The 15,707-nt window shown below is 39.9% G+C and overlaps 1 protein-coding gene across 4 annotated transcripts in view; it reads left to right on the top strand.

The window, feature by feature from the left end:
- Positions 1 to 998: 998 nt before the first annotated feature.
- ATOSA (atos homolog A) overlaps positions 999 to 15,707 on the top strand; it is a 99,269-nt gene continuing 84,560 nt past the window's right edge. The window contains exons 1-3 of one of the 4 annotated variants that reach the window (XM_058427107.1): positions 999 to 1,560; positions 1,817 to 1,958; positions 2,268 to 2,383. In XM_058427107.1, the coding sequence (XP_058283090.1) occupies positions 2,368 to 2,383 (16 nt within the window). In that variant the 5' untranslated portion in view covers positions 999 to 1,560; positions 1,817 to 1,958; positions 2,268 to 2,367. The remainder of the gene's footprint in view (positions 1,561 to 1,816; positions 1,959 to 2,267; positions 2,384 to 15,707) is intronic. The other 3 variants (XM_058427108.1, XM_058427109.1, XM_032174215.2) reach the window with 3 other exon arrangements.

Raw genomic sequence — 15,707 nt, 5'->3', positions numbered from 1 at the left:
TTTAGTACAGATTCTTGTTATCTGTTTGTGTTTAAATGATGACAACATCACAACATGAAATGCCATCATGTCACATTGCTATAGCACAACAACAAAATTACAGCTCCCCAACAATAACATGCTGTCAAAGTGTCCTCCTGCCCATGAGTCAGTGTTTTAGAAGTTATGAAGATTATTTTTAGCACAGCGAGTGTCTTGGAAGCTTGGGTTCTGAATCCTACTAAAATCCTTAGTGATTTGGGAAAATCTAGGGTGGGGGTGGGCTTCCTGTTCTTAAATTCTCCCACTCCCTGACCCGCATAGCTGCCCACCCTCCTGTCCCGGTCACATTAAACCCAGGTTCCATTATGCACTGCAATCCACTTGGGGCTCGATCACAACTCTGCGCCAGCATCCCGTGAGGAGGAGGGGGAGGAGGAGGAGGAGGAGGAGGAGGAGGAGGAGGAGGAGGAAGGGGAGGTGGAGGAGGAGGGAGGAGGGAGGAGGGGGGGGGAGGGGGAGGAGGGAGGAGGAGGGGGAGGAGGAGGAGGAGGGGGGGGAGGAGAAGAAAGGAGGGGGAGGGGAGGGGGAGTGGAGGGAGAGGGGGAGGGGGAGGAGGAGGGGGAGGGGAGGGGGGGGGGGGGGGGGGGGGGAGGAGACTATAATTATCCTCCACGTCTGGGGCAGGCCCTTGGATGACATCTTCCCAGTTACCCTGCGCTCTAATAGCGCAGCTCCGATTCCTGGTCTCAGAATCCAGGCGCGCCTCGGCCGGCTGGGAGCGCAACCGAAGTGCCTGGGACCTCTCGGGCTTCCGGGACTCTGCTGGTGTCTCCCAGCCGCCATCTCCGGCGCCCTCGCACCCGCCAGGCACCTGCACCGAAAACCCGGCCCCAAACTAGCGCCCCGGGGCGAGCGGCGGCATTGCCATAGTAACCGGGCGCCAGGGCCGCGGAGGCCGCCGGGGAGGAAGTGACGAGCGGGGTGGGTTGGCTGTTGTTGGGACACGTGACCGAGGCAGTGTTTTGACAGGGCAAACAGCAGAGAAAGAACTGGCCGAGCGAGGGGGACGGGGAGCCGGGGCGCCAGAGCCAGAGACAGCGGGCGGGCAAGGAGCTGGCAGAGGCGCTGGACAAGCGGGCCGGCCGGGGCTACGGGCGGGGGAAGCCCGGGGGCCGCGGGGCTCGGGTGCCAGTCAGGCAGGGCGAGGGGCTGAGCGCAGGGAGCGCAGCGAGGCGGTGGCTGAGGCGCGCGGGTGGATGGCCACAGGGGCGCCGGGGACCCGCTTCGGGCTGGTCGTCTCGGGTCCCCACGGTCACCTGAGGCAGCCCGGGGGGCCGCTGCGCCCCACATTCCGCTCCCGCTGGCCCTGCGCCTCTCGGAGCCTGGGGTCTGAGGTGGGAGTGTGATGTGAGCTGCTGGGCGAGCGGTGGAGAGAAGTGCCAAGAGGAGGCGGGATTGGGACGGGAGAGGAGAGCGAGTTAGTCAGCAGAGGTCGGCCGAGGGAGCCGAGGAGCCGGCCAGCCCGAGAGCGCCATGCAAACAACTCTCCGGCGGGGAGAGGGGCAGACGCGGCGCTCGGTGCGGCGGGGCTGAAGGAAATCCGGGGCCGCGGCGGGACGGAAGGGGCTGTGCAGAGCAGGGGGCGAGCACCGGCTGTAAACACCTCCCCCGGAGCCGGCCGCGGAGGACTGGTTGGGAGTTGGTAGGGTCGCCCCGGGACAGCCCGGAAGAGTTCGTTTGGGGCTGGGGGCTGGGCGGGAGGAGGTGACTCGGGTTTCTGTGTAAACTTGGCCGCGGTTGCCGCAGGAAGGCTAGCCAGAGGGTAATTACACAGGTGAGGCCCGGCGGGGCGGGCGGAGCGCTCGGGAGGCGCAGGGGACTGGAAGAGTTGGCTGCGCCCAGGCACCAGGTGGAAGAATTTCCATACCAGCCCTGCGGAGGTGCCTCTGTTCCCAGAGGCGTTTTTGTACGAAGGGGTTAGTTTGTGTTGCTCGAATCTTTTTCTTCTTCTTGCCTGTACCTCCAGGTTATAAATAGATCCAGCTTTGGTTCAGAGACTGTGTGTCAGAAGGACACATTGGCCTGGAGAGCACAGAGGCAGGGAAGAGGTTGCTCGATCCGGAGGAGATGGGGGAGGCGGTGCAGAGAGTTTTGCTTTTTTCAGACCAGCCGAGGGTGCTGTCACCGCAGTTGGTGCCAGGAAGAGGCCTAACTTAACAGTAGTTTACTTGCAAGGTCCGGGTATTAGAATAGGGCCAGATTAATTTTATTTTTATCTCTTTCAGCATTTCGAAAGCGAAGCAGAAGCCGTAGAATCAGCGGCGAGCCTGTTCAAAGAACCCACAGGTGCATTTCACAGACTCTGGGTGAAAATTGGATGTGAAAATGAAGCCAGACCGAGGTAAATGATTTGTTTAAGTAGGGCTTGTTACCCCACCCCCTTCTTTTCTATGCCTCAATTTAGAAGTGTTAACCTAATTCGGCAGTAGGATCAACTATTTCTGTATCATATGTGATTATCTGTTTTTGTGACAGATTCCAGCTGGTGAGGTAGAGAAGGGCATATGGAAGAGAAGGGTAAGCGTTTTTACAAAAGTGCTTCTGAAGCAGTAGCTTCAAGAGAGATTCTAGTGTATCTCAAAATGAAAGTAAAGGATGGTATTTGTATCTGTTGCCACAATACAGGTATCATTTTAGAGTTGTACTGGCTCGTTTTTAGGTAGTCATTCTAACTTCAACTTTAAAGAAGTTCATAAGCTTTTTAAACTTGAATGTGAACTTGATAAAATGAAGAGAAAACTTAAGATTGAGTTGACAACTATTATTTTATTACTACTTTGATTAGTTGATTTTTGTGCTTTAAGCAAACTCCAAAAGTTTGCAGAGTACTCCAGTATTGGATATACCAGCATATGGACAGTTTGGGCCACTGAAATCCCTGGTGATAAGTAAATGTCACTTCTTTTCTAAACCTGTATTCTCAGGATTTATAAGAATAATATATACACTGCTTTTCAAGGACTTCAAGGTAATTGTTTATCAGTCTTCTGATTAATGGCAAGAACCAATTTTAGAAGATGTTAATATAGTAGTGGTTAGTAGTGAGAGCTTTTCAGTCAGATAATGAGTTTGATTCCAAGGAACATTGTGAAGTGGGGATTATTTTATTTGGTAGGGGGCTGGACTAGATGACAGATTTCCTTCCAAATCCAAGTCTTTAGGATTGGAAATATTAATTTATCCTATGAATTAGATGCTTATTTTAAAATTTCTATAAAACTGGTTGTTTTTCCATATATTTTTTCAAAGTGATTAGACAAATTCTCTGGGTAAAACAGGTCTATTGAAATGCACCAGAAGGAATTGCAGAAAACCATACTTAATTTAGTGACTTAAATTAGTTTTAGGTGTTGGCTATTACATACAATGAGGCAGCAGCTATGTCTGTATCAAGTATTAGTAAGTGTATTGCTCCTGAGCAGGTTCCTTGTGTAGAATGCCAAGTTTAGATTTTTAGATTACATCAATCACTTTGGAAAAATGGCACCAAGATTAGTAATTGAATCGCAGAATAAACAAGCAAATAAAATCAGTCACTATTTATTTTGAATTGTTGTGAAAAGTTGCTTTACAGTCATAAGCAGTTTTAAAAATAGTATTTGCAGCCAAAACTAGTGTTAAACACAATAAAATTGTTATGTACTGATAAAGATTTTTAGGGAAAACAAATTTATTCATCAAGATTTCCAAAGAAGTTTTCACCTTAAAAATTGTAGCTTTCTTTAGCATTGTCAGGTAAAGATGATGGAATTGTGAGTTTAGTATTGTGATTATATTCCACGATAATAACATAAACCTTTAGACCCATGGCTTTTTTTTTCTTTTACTAAGACCAGTGTAAGTAGTCTTTTACTTAGCAAACTAGTACAGAAATATTGAAATAAACTTTTCACAAACGTACTTACCCTTACTGTGCACAATGTAGTGTATTTTCTATTCTATTTCACGTTTTGAAAAATTGCTGTCACCACCCATTGAATTGATTTCTTCACCAATTAATGGGTCATGATGACCTGCAATTTGAAAGGGAGAGTTATGGACAACTCTTAACAAGAAAACAGTTACACTTCATTTTTTTTTTAAACTACATTGGTGTCCAAAGAACTATCCTGTATAAATGAATTTTCTGGATAATTGAAACTTTTTGAACGTCAAAATATTTTCAGTTGTAATCATGATATATAGAGACATTTAAAAAATGTTCATGCTTCTGGTTTGAGTTTTTTTGTCTCTAGTTTAAACCATCTCAGCCTTTTTTTATTCTGATTTTTATGTTCCCTGGCTGTCAACAGTTTTCGTTGTTAATATATTTATCCTTGCCACCTTTTAATTTTCCTGCTTTTAGTCTCTGAGCTAGAGAATTAGATAACCGTACTTAACACTAAGTTTTCTTTTTTTTTTAAGTCAGTCTCGGAGTCTTCGCTCTGTCTCCCAGGCTGGAGTGCAGTGGCGCGATCTCGGCTAGCTCCGCCTCCCAGGTTCACGCCATTCTCCTGCCTCAGCCTCCCGTAGCTGGGATTACAGGCGCCCGCCTCCATGCTCAGCTAATTTTTTGTATTTTTAGTAGAGACGGGGTTTCACCATGTTAGCCAGGATGGTCTCGATCTCCTGAGCTCGTGTTCCGCCCGCCTCGGCCTCCCAAAGTGCTGGGATTACAGGCGTGAGCCACCGCGCCCGGCCTGACACTAAGTTTTCTATAAGATGAACATAAATAGGAGAACTTCTCAGATGCTCATTCAGAATGTGAGTAAAGTGTGGATTTTAATGTAGAGACTCAGATTATAGTTTTGTGAGAGACAGCTGTGCTTCAAAGAGTTAAAGTTTCTAAATAAATACAGTAGCCTCTTATCCTACATGATTGGGTGTGGTAGTTGGGTGGCTAACTGTAAAAGTTTAAGGTGGGGGTCAGGAAAAATAATTCTTTTTCTATTGGCTATCTGTTTTTATGGAAGGTATGGGGAGCATTGGTCAATTCTGCTCCTTACAACCTCCATAAAAACAAACTGATAGCCAATAGAAAAAAATTATCTGAAGGTCAGGAGTTTCTACTATACTTTCAAATAAGATATTATGGTATAGCATGATAGATTTCACAATAGTCAATAGTATTTTACTGTACGTCAAGATAAAAAAAATTAATTTTAAGCAATAATATATCATTACTTGGGTAACACTGCCAAAGATGAGTCTTAGATGTTGTCATTAGCACAAGCTTTAGAAACAGACCTGTGTTTTTATACTTGTTCCATTACTTGCTTGCTCTCTAATCTTCATCACATAATCTCAGAGTCTCAGTTTCCTTATCTGTCAAATGGGAATAATTCCAGCTTCTCACAGTTAGAATGAAATATGACAGTGCTTGGCACATAGCAGATAGTAAATAAATAATATCATTTATTATGTTAAACATTACAAATGCTTATATATTGGTCAGTTACGAGATACACTCAAAGGTAAAGAAATAATCAAATGTTTAATAACCTAATGCTATTTTGTTTTGTTTTGCATTGATAGTGTTCAACCTGCTAAGGCTCGAGCAGATTAATACTTTTTTAATATATAGTTATCTGAGAAAATATAAAAGCTACAGAAGGATACTTGCAGTGTATGTATAATGTATTTCTTTATATTGTCATTTGCTATTACAATTATGGCTTCTATATGTAGAGGATGACATGGGTGGACTAAGCTTTCTGGAATAATTAGATTTTTAAGTGATGTTAACAGCTGACTAGAGCTGGGCAGCTGGAAAATTTAATGTTATTCCACCTTTGACTCAAGGATGTACAAGTTTGGACCTGGTTCAAGATCTGTGTGTATATTGAATACCTGGTGTTTCAAGAGAAGTCTAAAGTGTGGTCCACGGCCTGTTGCGGTGGCTCATGCCTGTGATCCCAGCACTTTGGGAGGCTGAGGCGGGTTGATTGCTTGAGCCTAGTGGTTTGAGACCACCCTGGGCAACATAACAAGACCCTATCTCTATTTAAAAATAAATAAAATGTGGTCTTAGTGTAGAGGTAATTAAAAACATATTAGGTTATGTTCTAAATGTATTTCTAATTTTGTATTTTTAATATCTGAGCTTTATCAAAACTGCTATGAAAGATTAAGACCTATAAAATAAATCATAAATTAGTAATTTAAATCAACTGTTTTAATTCATATTTAAAAACATCATAGGCTATTGATCTTTTAAGTTAAAACTAGCAGTGCAAAATCTGTTCCACAAACAAAACACCACACTATTTTGGGGTTTTTGTTTTTGAGGTTAAAATAGAGAAGTGCTTAGTTTTTTCCTCCATTTTGGCTATATTACAAATTTAGACTAGCCTTAGAATTCCAGTGGCTTATGAACTTAACTATAGCATAATGCAACCCTGTTAACCTCAAACAGTTCACTCCTGGGCAGGTGAACTAGGAGGAAAGAAGTGTGAACTAGGAGGAAAGGACTAGAAAAATGTAGCAAAGCAATTAGGTGCATTGCTTGCTAAGAATAGTTCATTGTTAGCTGATGTAAATCAAACAAAAGAAGTGGCAGATGTTGGAGAAGAAATACTGACTAGATTAAAGCGGCCTTTTGCTAAATTCCCTGGTAGAGGTGGTGGTGATAGTATGAATAGCAACAGCTAATACTTGTTCATACTATGTGCCAGGCACTGTCTTAAGTACTTCGCATATATAACTCATTTAATCCTCACAGATACTCAAGGAAATAGATGCTATTGTCATTTCTGTTTTATGGATAAATGAAACTGAGTCACAGAGAGAACTTTGGTAACTTACCCAAGGTTACACAGCTAATAAAAGGGCAAGCTCAAATGTGAAGTGAACTTGAGCATATGCTCTTAAGCTCCCTGACAGGTAGCAGTAAGTAATGTTAAAATACCATAAGATTTTGGGACCAAAGTGGTTTAAAAATACTTGAGGAAAACTCAAAACAGATATTTGGTAAGTATTGTGATCTTGGAAAGCTGCTTATCCTCTCTGCCTCAGCTTTATCTTTACAATAGGGAAAGTAATAGTACCTCAGCTCATGGTTATTTTGAGGATTAAATAAATTAATGTATGTAATATGCTTAAAACAGTGGCTGGCACTTAGCATTCAAATGTAAACTGCTATTATTTTTGGACATTTTCTAAAGAAGCAGCCAATCAGTTAGTGAAAGCTGAGGAAGACAAAAGGGGGCTAATTCAGCTGCATGTTTTGTATATTCAGTGTGATCTCAAGTTAAAAGCTGGCTACTGTTGGTCTTTCATCCATTTATGTTGATGAGTCTTGACATCAGTAGCTGTCAAATAATCAATGGCTTGATACAACTTCTGAGATTCAGATACTAAAGGGGTTGACATAGAGATACCCCGTCTATGTTTTTGCCTGTCATCCAGTAAGAAGGAAATGATTCAGTGGACTAAACCCTGTCATTTCTTTGAAGAATGAGAAAAAAAAAGATAATTGGAAGGCAGAACTGAGAGGCAAATGTGTATATAAGGAGAGTGACTTAAAAATTGATTTTCTCTTCAAGAACTGAAGAAATCCATGGGGTCTGAGCCTTCTGCATTGTGAACTAATATAGAAAAAAGTTGTTAAAGAATATATTCTTTTGCCTTTCTTGCCTTTGGATGTAATTATGAAAATGTTTTCACCCTTTTTGAGGCTGGGGATTTTAAAAACTGGAAATATTAAACTCAGACTAACAATACTGGTTTTTTTCGATAATGAAAAGGCAAAATTGTAGTACTTGGAAACAGTACTTCTTAGTAGGTAAACCAGAGTCAATTTGTTAATAGTTAATTCTGTCTTTGCTCAAGTAGGTGAAAAATCAGAAGAGTTCCTCATGTTAGACTTTTTCTTTTTCATGAGATGGGGTCTTACTGTATCACTCAGACTGGAGTACAGTGGTACAATCATAATTCACTGTAGCCTCCAGCTCCTGGGATCAAGAGATCATCCTGCTTAAGCCTCCAGAGTAGCTGGGACTACAGGTGCACGCCACTATGCCTGGCTAATTGTCTTATTTATTTATTTATTTTTTTGAGAAGTGGGGTCTCACCATGTTGCCCAGGCTGTTCTCACTCTCCTGGGCTCAAGCAGTCCTCCTGCCTCGGCCTCTCAAAGTGCTGGGATTACAGGTGTGAGGCATTGCACCTGGCCCAGACTCTTATTAAAATAAAACAGGATGGAATAGGTAAAAAATGCCAGTAGATAATCAGAATATTAGACTAAGAGCCCATGTGTAATACCACAATTCCTGGCAATAATTTGAGTTGAGCTTTCTCATATTTTCCTTTCCATGTAAAAGATACTCATCTCTTCCCCTTGTTTACCATATCCAGCCCCACTAGCTGCCTTTTAGGTTTTTGATTACCACTCAGGATCTCGTATGCGAAATTCCTTCTGCCTAAAAAGCCTTTCTCCCCAGTCATCACATTGGCGTCTCCTTGTTGTTCTTTTGTTATAGAACTTAACTGTCATTTTTTCAGAGAGGTTTTCTCTCACTACCCTATCCAAAGTGCTCGGTGAATGTTAATTGCTGTCATTTATTAAATGAGATGTCCCTTGTTATTCTGTGTCTGAGCAGCCTGTATTTCCTTCATAACATTGACCACATTTTGTAATTTCTTTTGTTTATTGTCTGTCTCTACAGCTAGATTTTAAGTTTTGTTGAGTCCAGAAACCTCGTCTCTTATTCACACCTGTATTCCCATCATTTAGTAGGCAGTCTTGTACATGATAGGTGCATAGGTGTTTAATACATATTTGTTAAATGAAAGAATGACTTGTATGTCTCAGTATTTGCGGAGCAGATAGGAATAGGAGCAGCTGGGTAGCAATCTTTGATTGTTTTACTGATACCAGCTGAAATTCTGCCAATTTAGGGATTGGTTTGAATTAATGACTGCTAGGCTGTTATCACAATTTTATACTCAATTTTTTGGAAATACATTTAAGGATACTGTCCATAACTTAAATAAAGGTTATATTTCTTAATCATATCTTATTGAATTAAAACACTATAAAATATCTTAAAAGTAGGCAAAAGCTGTTTGGTGACAATGGTTTCCAGTTTATATACGTCTGACTAACAAATGATTCATACGCAGACATTTGCTAGAAACTCTCTGATGTCCACCCCCTGTGCTGAATTTGCTCCTATTGCTGTTTCTGAGAGAGAGGGAGAATGTCTGTATGTTCAAATTGGTAAACCTCAGGTTTATGAATATAAGAAAGTACAAGTCGGATAGAGTAATGGGAAAAAAACTCAAAGGATTTAGAGTTTAGATTTGGGACCCATTCTTGGATTAAGTCCCAAACCTGTTTACTTGTCTGTAAGATGTAGCTGGCTAAGGGTGTTGCTTCTGAGCTTCAACTAAGATAATGTGTCAAAGAACATAGTAAGCCATGAGATGCTATATAAATGTGGACTAATTTACTGTGGGCAGGATTATTTGTATAGATGAGCAAAGGGCCAGGTCTTCCCAAATACAGCCAGCTGCATCTTAGTTGGTGCTATTCACACACTATGAGGATTTTATTACTTTTAGTTTCCTCTTGCTATCCTGACAAATTATACCAACTAGAGATTCACTTGGATTAAAAATATATACTTAGTTATACATTTTTCAAGGACTGTTGAAATGATGGTCATATTTTAGTTTAAATGGTTTCCTTTTAGCAGCATACTATAATGCAAGAAAAGTTAAGACACTAAGCTCTTAGGATCAAATTTAGATTGAAATTCTAACTTCGGCACTTACCAGCCAAATGACCTTGAAAAAAATTACATAGCCTTTCTGAACAACGGTTTTGTTTTTTGCTCTAATACCATCAACCTTAAGCCTTGTGGGAAAGGTAAACTGAGAACATATGGTTTGGCACTTAACGTATGCCTAGCGCTGGGTAGGGATTGCTAAATGGTTTCCTCTGCTAACAAGAGTACACAACTTGGAACAGCTGCACTGAGGAAATGAGTGTTTCAGAACTCCGTTTTGAAAACTAGTTAGAACAAGCATAAAAGATCAGTGGACACTTATTATGTCACTGTCAACCTTGTCTTCTGAAATATACAGCCACATAGAAAAAAATCAAAACCAGCATTGAACTACCCAATCTTTAATGCAAATGCAATGGGAGAGGGAAAGTAGGTAATTTGGAACACAGCCCACTATTTCTGGGTGATAGTAGACCCTAATGAACAGTTTAGAGCAGCATCAGGGCAGAGAGTAAGGCAGATGTGGGAACTAGAAAGAGGCTGATGGAAAATAGAGTGGTGAGGTGTTGCCCAAAACTGCTTTTTTCTTTATTTCAGAGTATTACCTAGGATTGATTCAGTGCTTGGAGCATGGCCCTTCTGCTTCCGTGACCCAGAATTTAGACTTGTTCCATGATGCTGCAAGATGGCCATTATTGGTTAAGAAACCTTTGGTAGACTCTTCTGGGAATCTAATCATAACTCATATTGCTTGTCAGTAATATTTAAGCCTAAATAATGGTCAGACTTAAACATATCCCTTTGGGAACATGACCAATCTGTATTTGGGAATAAACAATATTTAAAGTTTTCATATTTTGGTTTCCCACTTAACCAAATGTATATTCCTGAATGGAATTAATTTAGCATCAGTATCTGAAATTAGGCTATTTATAAAACTATCCTAACATCTAGAAAGTGCATTTACATTTTTCATCAAATTAGCAATTTTCTTTTGTGAGGAGAGATCATGGTTTGTGAGAGAGATCATTATCTAGTTGGCCATTTCTACTTATATTTATAACAGTAAGAGAATGTATAATTTTAGCTCTTGATATTGGCAAAACTTCTTTTTGTTTGTTTTGGTCTTAAAATAACTTTAAAGGTCTGTATCATATTTGGTATGTTTGACAGAAGGATGCTGATTTACAAAAAATTATTTTTCATTTTATAAAAGAACTAACCATAGGATTTCTCTAGGTTACCCTACTTTGCTTGCTCTACAATTATTATAATTAAAAATTTCAGGCCAGGCGCGGTGGCTCACACCTGTAATCCCAGCACTTTGGAAGCCTGAGGCGGGCGGATCACAAGGTCAGGAGATCGAGACCATCCTGGCTAACATGGTGAAACCCCATCTCTACTAAAAAAAATACAAAAAAATTAGCCAGGTGTGGTGGCGGGCGCCTGTAGTCCCAGCTACTCAGGAGGGTGAGGCAGGAGAATGGCGTGAACCCGGGAGGCGGAGCTTGCAGTGAGCCGAGATTGTGCCACTGCACTCCAGCCTGGGCGACAGAGTGAGTCTCCATCTCAAAAAAAAAAAAAATTTTTTTCAAACCCACAGAAAAGTTGAAATACTACAATTAACATCCATTTACCTTTTCATAGATTAATTGTGACCATTTTACAACTTTTGTTTTATCTCCATATAAGTAGGTGGGATGGGTGGGTGGGATGGATAGACATGGAGTTTTGTTGTCTGTTTTTTCTATTTTTAATGCAAAGCCTTTTTGTTTATTTCAAACTGGTACTTTTTTCAGTTGACACATTGCAATTGTATATATTTATGAGGTCCAATATGTTCCAATACATATATATGTTGTGTAATAATTAAATCAGGGTATTTAGCATATCTTTCACCTCATGCATTTATAATTTCCTTGTGTTGGGAACATTCAAAAGTCTTTTCTAGCTATTTTATAATATATAATACTTTAGGGTTATCCCTAGTCATCCTACTATGCAGTAGAACACCAGAATTTATTCCTCCTATCTAACTGTAATTTTGTATCTGTTGATCAGCCTCTCCCTATTCTCTCCTTCCCCTTCCCCAGTTACTGGAAACCACTGTTCTACTCGCTACTTCTATGATAACAGCTTTTTTTTTTAAGATTCCACATACGTGAGATCATGCAGTATTTGTCTTTCTGTGTCTGACTGATTTCACTGAACACGATGTCCTGCAGGTTCATTTATGCTGTTGCAAATGACAGTATTTTATTCCTTTTGTGGCTCTATAGTATTCCATTATGTGTGTGTGCACGTGTGTGTACCACATTTTCTTTATGGACATAGATTGATTCCATATCTTGGCTATTGTTAATAATACTGCAATAAATATGGGAGTACAGATATCTCTTCAATATGCCGATTTCATTTCCTTTGGATATATATGCCTAGTAGTGGAATTGCTGGATGATATGGTAGTTCTGTCTCTGATATTTTGAGGAATGTCTATACTGTTTTCTGTAATGGCTGTAATAACTTACAGTCTCAACCGTTCCCTTTTCTCCACATCCTTGCCAACACTTGTTTTCTTTTGTCTTTCTTTTGTCTCCAGCCATTCTAACTGGAGTAAGGTTGTATCTCATTGTGGTTTTGATTTGCATTTCTCTGCTTATTAGTAATGTTGAACATGTTTTCATATACCTGTTGGCCGCTTAGGTAAGTTGCAGATGTCTTGACACTTCAGCCCCAGGTACTACAACATGTATCCAGCAGTATGCTACAGCTGGCAGGTACTGGCTTGCAAAAGCTGATTGTGTACATTTTATTTCAACTCTACACCTAGTTGGTTACTTGAAATCAGCCGTGGTAACGGTATTTATACCATGGAAATTGGCAGTGCTACAAACCAAGGTCTTTTTTCCTCTCTGAGCCAGCTGTTAAACATTTACGGCCATACCACTACATGTGTCTTCTAAAAATAAAAGTATTCTTCTGTATACCTCCAGTACAGTTACTACATTCAAGAAATCTAATACTTACATAGTACTAATATCTAATATACTGTTTATACTCATATTTTCCTAGTCGTTCCAATAACATCTTTAGTCATATTGCCTTTTAAAGTTGTACATTGCTTCCTTTTACCGAAATTGAGTTAGACCCTGATGTTAGACAACATTTACAAGTTTTGGAGTATGCCGTAAGAGTATGATAAAAAATTAGATCATGTCAATAGAACAGCTAATTAATATTTTAGTAGATTTTTCCTCTAGCTTTTAAATATTATTTGGACAAAATGGATTAAAGACAAAAGTGAATATTGTTGAAATTCCAGATTTTATTCCATCGATAACACATTAAAGAATTAATTTTTAAACCTAAAATCTCAGGCTGACTGACTTCATTTCTTAGTGATTTCCAAGGTTCCCTGCAGTCTAGCCATATTGGTCTTGTTATTCTTTAGTCACTACAAGCACATTTGACACCTTGGGGCCTTTATATTTGATATCTTCTCTCAGAATGTAAGTCTCATGGCTCTTTTTTTTTTTTTTTTTTTAACTTGGCTTTCTGCCATCAAAGAAGCCTTCTCGGACCATCCTTCAAAGAGTACAGCTAATTTATTCTCCTTTTGCTCTGCGTTACTCTCCTCATAGTCCTTACATTGTTTAACCTGATGTTCTGTGTTTCTTTCTTTTCCCCTCTCCCCAACTGGAATATAAGCTTCATGAGGGCAGGGAAGGGATTTAGTGGCACTTGTTCACTGCTGCATTTCCCCATACACAGACAGGTACCTGACATTTAGTGGCTCTTCAGTAAATGTTTAGTGTTGAATGAACACTTGGCATGCGTTTTAATATCTTTGTGGTGTAGCATAAAACTTATTAGTTGACAACGTTATGCATTCTCTTTTCTGAGATTTGTTAGTTTAGTAACCCTAAGATCTAATTCTCCAGTGTCAGTTTTTTGCTTCTAAATGGAAATGTTTATGCCCACTTCACAAGGTTATTGGGGGATCAAATGAGATGATATACATTAACTCCCTATATACAAGATAGAGTGCTATGTAAATATAAGTAGCTGTTCATTCTCTAAGCATTTATGTTTACATATCAGCTATTGTGCGAGGTTCTGGAAACATACAGATGAATAAGTCATCAGAGTACTGTGTGTGAGTCTGGAGGGGGCAACTAGAAAAATTCTTGACTCCTTTGGAAATGTCTCTTGCTAATGTAGTGTTTGTGGTTGGAGGAATCATGGCCTCAGATATATTGGTTCCCTAAACTAAGACATTAACATCCTTCAAAGTCTTATGAAATAGTAGAGAATTTTTCTTCTATGCTCTTAAAAATTACACTAGTAATATGAGTCTGTCAAAGAAGTACAAAATTTAGATAAGCTAAAAGAAAGGGAGAAAATAATAGTAATGCTCCTATTCTGTGATTAGACAGTTCACATTTTGGGGGGCGGTGTGTGTGTGTTTCCTTATAGTCTGTAAAGGTACGTACATATTAATATTATATTTTTTAATTAAACCATATATACTATTTAGCAAACTTTTTTTACCTAATATAATTTGTATATTTTCATGTCATTAAATATTCTTCCCTTATGGTATCTTTAATGGTTGTGTAGCTAACTTTTGTATACCTGTGTCATTTGGCCAATTTATACTTCTTAATATTTTAATTTTTAACTGTGGTAAAATGTGGATAACATAAAATTTGTCTTCCTAACCATTTTCATGTGTACAAGCTTTTTGTTGGATACTTAAGCTTCAAGTTTTGGCTAGTATAAACAGCACTGTAATGAACATTCCTTTAACTTAAATCCTGGTGTATTTCCTTATCTTTTCCAGACGAAGTTCTAAAAGTAGAATTACTTGATCAAAATATATACAAACATTTTTTGATTATTGTAAAAATCAGATTTTTTGATTATGGTAAAAAAAAAAGTGCCAATTTTTGGTCACCAACAGTATATGAGAATAAAAATAGTTTTTCCCCTGACACTCTTGTTAGCTTTAATGTATGAGCAAAATTCACACAAATGATTCCAAATTTGATTTCACATTCTTATAGATATTCTTGAAAGAAAATGACTAATTACTATCTGATTTGTATCTTGTTTTCCTTCACTTACACATAGTAGACATCTTTTCATTCTCCAACATTATATGCCCAACCTAAATGCTAACTAAAATCTTCAGTCTCCCCTCACCCCCATAATTTCAACTTTTATTTTAGATTCAGGGGGTACACATGCAGATTCATTACATCAGTGTATTTTGTGATGCTTGGGTTTTGGGATACAGATGATCCCATCACCCAGGTGGTAAGCATAGTACCCATAGGTATTTTTTCAGTCTGCACCTGCCTCCCTCCTTTATCCTTATAGTCCCCAGTGTCTGTTGTTCCCACTTTTATGTCCATATATACTCAGTGTTTACTCCCACTTACAAGTGCGAACGTGCAATATTTGGTTTTCTGTTCCAATAGTGTTTTTCTTTTGGTCAATTTCTAGCTGGTATTCCTTCCCCTGAACCCCACCTCCCCCACACAGAGATAGGGTTTCCTCTGTTGCCCAATCTGGAGTGCAGTGGCATGATCATAGGTCACTATACCGTTGAACTCCTGGGCTCAAGTAATCCTTCCACCTCAGCCTCCCAAGCAACTAAAACTATAGGCGCACACCACCCTGCCCCAGGTAACTTTTAAATTTTTTGTAGAGACAGGTCTTGCTATGTTACCGAGGTCTGGAACTCCTGTCCTTGAGCAGTCCCCCTGCCTCAGCTTCCCCAAGTGCTGAGATTACAGGCGTAAGCCACCATGCCCACACTCTAGATGGTATTCTTGATTTGACTTTCAGGAATTGTTGTGTGACAGTTAGGGCAGTGGAAAGAACATGGGTTTGGAGCTGGACAATTCATTGTTCAGACATCAACATCATTACTAGCTGGGTGAGTTTAGG

This window comes from Hylobates moloch, unplaced genomic scaffold (genome assembly GCF_009828535.3).
Source record: "Hylobates moloch isolate HMO894 unplaced genomic scaffold, HMol_V3 SCAFFOLD_14, whole genome shotgun sequence".
NCBI classification, from domain to species: domain Eukaryota; kingdom Metazoa; phylum Chordata; class Mammalia; order Primates; family Hylobatidae; genus Hylobates; species Hylobates moloch.
This window is presented reverse-complemented; position numbering and strand designations above follow the sequence as displayed.